This window comes from Mastacembelus armatus, chromosome 13 (genome assembly GCF_900324485.2).
Source record: "Mastacembelus armatus chromosome 13, fMasArm1.2, whole genome shotgun sequence".
Classification (NCBI taxonomy): Eukaryota; Metazoa; Chordata; class Actinopteri; order Synbranchiformes; family Mastacembelidae; genus Mastacembelus; species Mastacembelus armatus.
This window is the reverse complement of record NC_046645.1, coordinates 23,461,698-23,465,339: the sequence shown is the minus strand read 5'-3', so window position 1 is coordinate 23,465,339 and position 3,642 is coordinate 23,461,698. Positions and strand designations below refer to the sequence as shown.

Here is a 3,642-nt window from a genome sequence, read left to right as displayed (position 1 = left end):
TCATCACTAGGCCATGAATAATAATGGTTTAATGAAATGTGAAACCACACAGACAATTAGAAATACCTTTTTCTAACCTTTTGCTCTGTTTTTTTCCCCCACCATTCACACAGCCATTTGTTTCTATTCATTTCCATACAAAGACACTTGCTCTGAATGTGTAATCCATCACAGTTAACATCTTTTTGTTGTCATGGGATAATTGCATGGTGAGTGAGGATTGATTTAACAAGTCTCCACTGCCTTTAATCATAATGATAGTGTTACTGCTAATAGAGATCCATACTGGGCATATATTAATATAAACCAGGAAAAGTACATTCAAATTAATCAGCGCACATCAGATGAATTAAATGTGCTATAAAGTATGTGTGAGTTATAGGTAATGGACCAAAACATGCAAAATAACTGGTATTTCCCTTTAAACAGTGTGTGTACACACGTTCCTGGAACTTTACAAAGGGTTGAAAATGAGTGTTATTGTTGTTATTCCAGCACTACAACACAAAATTGTTTTATGTCTCTACATGTGTATATTTCTGACATCTTTAAAAAGACTCTACTCTACTTCTGAAGCATTTTAGTGGCAGCATTGTCAGCTTTAACCAAAACTCCCCTGTCTACATGTCTACAGCAAACAGAGAGGCAAAGTTACTGCAGCTCCCAGGGGGGCTGAGAAGATACTGAAAGAGAAGGAAGAAAAGATAGAAAGAGACAGACAGCAACAAACTGACAACCATGAGACTCACCAACACTATCTCCACTCCCACAAGGCACTGAGGCAGACAGGGTGAACCCCTCACCCCAGGGTGGCTCTCCCTCCGCCTGCATGAACACTCCAAACTCATCTTCCTCGCCCTCTTCCTCCTTTCTCCCTTCTTCAGTGGCCACAGTGGAGCTGCTCTCCTCCTCACCCTCCAGCTCTCTCCTCTTCCCTTCCTGTCCTCCCTCTCCGTCTCTTGCCGTCACTCCAGCGCCCTCCTTGTCCTCCTCCTCGTCCTCTTCCGCTACCAGACAAGGCAGGCCGGTTGCCATGGATCCAAGGGGCTGCAGAGGGGGGGCAGGATTAGCCGGGGAGAGTGCACGAGAGGTGGAGGGATCAGCACAGCCAATATTAGCGACATTAGTGCTGGTCTTTCCATTTTCTTCAACAGGGATGATTTTTGTTTGACCCATGGGGTCTGGATTTTCTTTATCCCTCTCCCTGGATCCATTTGCAGACTCCTGTAACCTCCAGTTGTCTGTTGGGGCACAATTTCTCTTTGTTTCTTTGTCCTCCTGTATGTCCCTAACACTGATCTCTTCCTCAGTGTCTTGTTCTTTATCATTATTGCATTGACCACTGTCATTGTCCAGCTTGTTGCAGGAGCTCACCCTCCTCCAAGTCCCCCCAGCTTCAGCACCCTCCTCGGGATTTAGCCTCTCTGCTTTCTGTTCAGACACAGCTGCCCTGCAGTCAGCACTGTGTCCTTTTAGGTCTGCCTCAACGATCGAGGGATCTCTGTGCCTGGGAGGTGAAGGTGAACCTTTGTTCACAGTGTTAATCACCTCAGCCACAAAGTTCAGCTCTTGGGGCTCAAACGTTCTAAAATCCAGTTCTTCTTTACCTGTGACTCCACTATCTGCCTCTTCTTGTTGATGCCCCTCCAGGTGCTCTTCCTGGATGTTCCCTTGCTCTCCCTGAAGCCAAAAAGCCTTGTGTTGAACAGTGCAGGTGCTGCCCTCTGCAGGAGTGGGGGACTCAGGGAGGACTGCTGTGCTGGTGGAGGCAGAGACACCCTCCCTGTAGTTGGACACAACTGAGCAATCAGCAGGAGTCAGCTTGATGTTTCTTGCCTCCTCTTCAACTTCACCACGCTCCATCGTTTTTTCAGATTCTTGACTTTCTTCTACACAATCAGCAAATCCATCTGCATTAGCCCCTGGTTCTTCACAAGGACTTTCAGGTGGTTTTCTATCACCAGATCCGCTGTTATGTGTTGATTTAAAGCTGCCTGTCGATTGTGCAGAGTGGACATGACTGAAATCACTGTTTCCAGTATGTATTTTCACTATGTCAGAGTTTGCATCCTGCTCTTTCTCTGAACATTTGGCCTTGCTGCGAGAGAGGTCCGTCTTCAGCTTATCACTGCACTCTGCCTGTCTAATCTGCTCAACATCAGAGCTGCTTGGGGATTCTGTGTGACAGCAGTTAGATTTTAGGTCATGGTTTGGTTCAACCAAAACAGCGTTAGATGACTCTATGTCACAGAGGCCTCCCTTTTCCTCCTCCTCTTTCTTTTGCCTTTCCTTCTTCATTCCCTTGACCTCACTGGTCAGCCTCTTTGGGATCCCTCTTCTCAGGCCTTCACCTCCCTCGTGTTCCTCCTGGCTCCCCGTTCTCTGTGCTTTCCTTCCAGACTGAGTGCAGGTTTTAGGAGAAGCACTGTGGCAGCATGTGGGACTTTTGCAAGCTGCCTCTTTCTCCTGTCGGGCTCTCTTGCCATCCCGCTGTGGGCTTGAAAACTGTTTACTGTCCAAGGCCCCATTGTCTCGTTCTTCCTGCCTTTCTTCCAGGGTGATTTCTCCAGCAGGATCCTCCCTGCTCCTCTGCTGCCTCTCTCTGCTCACTGCTAGTTTTTCACAGCCTGCTGCATTGCCGGACTTCCTCCATCTCCGGCCCGAACGCACCCTAACCCGGTTTGCTCCAGTCTGTGCTGGCTGAGTTGTCCCGTTGTCCCTCCTCCTGGCTGGGGTGTCTCTGCCTCCTGCTTCTCCTGTCTTCCCTCTTAGCCATCCCCCAACCACACTGGAGGCTGCACTGGTAGTCACACCAGACCCAGGCTTAGCTGTTGAGTACAAACAGCTCCCTTTCTCAGTTTGGAGGAAGAGGCATTGGGTCTGTGGCTTCCCACTGCCCTCTGAGGTCTTCAGGGTGGCAACCGTTATCAAAGCTCCGATCCCAGCCTGTCTGGCATCCAGACCCAAGGGAAGCCCATACCCCAAGCGACCCCACTCCCCACTCAGGTACACATCTGCAGGCTTGGGGCAGGAAGCCAAACTCCCACGGCCTGCAGGAGGAGCTGTTGGGGCTTGTCCTCCTCCCGGCAGACCGCCAGCCCTCCGGCGGTTCTTGGAGCACAGGGCCCAGGCTCGAAGCCCCCGTATCAGTGGTAGGTCTCCCAGGCCCAGTTCCAGCCTGCTGGGAAAGGGCAGAGCAGCTCTGGAGCACTTTTGGAGCATCTCCCGGGTGGTGCCTGACACATTTAGGCAGGGATAGTTGTTGTTGTTATTCTGCTGGAGCATGGTGCTTGTTGTTGGCCTCATCTATGTTTTATTGTCTTGTCCTCCCTCACTCATTATTAAAATGTAGTCTGTCAGGTCGAGCTGAATTCTCATTAGCGAGAAGGAATGATGCCACTATCAAGAGTCTATTCTTGATTCAGAGCTGCACATTATAAAATAGCTGAGATGCTGTGAAGAATTTCTTGCTGATTCGATTTGACAAGAGAGAGCAGACTCCCTTGCTAATCTCATATCTTACCAGTTCATTCTGAACACATCTTAGTTTTTGGACAGAAAAGAGAATTTGTTTTCCTGACAGTGAGCTGGAGTTGTACTGCTGTTTCCCTTTGTTGCTCCTTTGAGAGTCTCCTGACGAAG

The 3,642-nt window shown here is 49.1% G+C and overlaps 1 protein-coding gene across 1 annotated transcript in view; it reads right to left on the bottom strand.

Annotated features, from left to right (window-relative positions):
- LOC113134914 (uncharacterized) overlaps window positions 1-3,285 on the bottom strand; it is a 12,082-nt gene extending 8,797 nt beyond the window's left edge. The window contains exon 1 of the mRNA XM_026314507.1: window positions 750-3,285. Within this exon, the coding sequence (XP_026170292.1) occupies window positions 750-3,285 (2,536 nt within the window). The remainder of the gene's footprint in view (window positions 1-749) is intronic.
- Window positions 3,286-3,642: the final 357 nt, after the last annotated feature.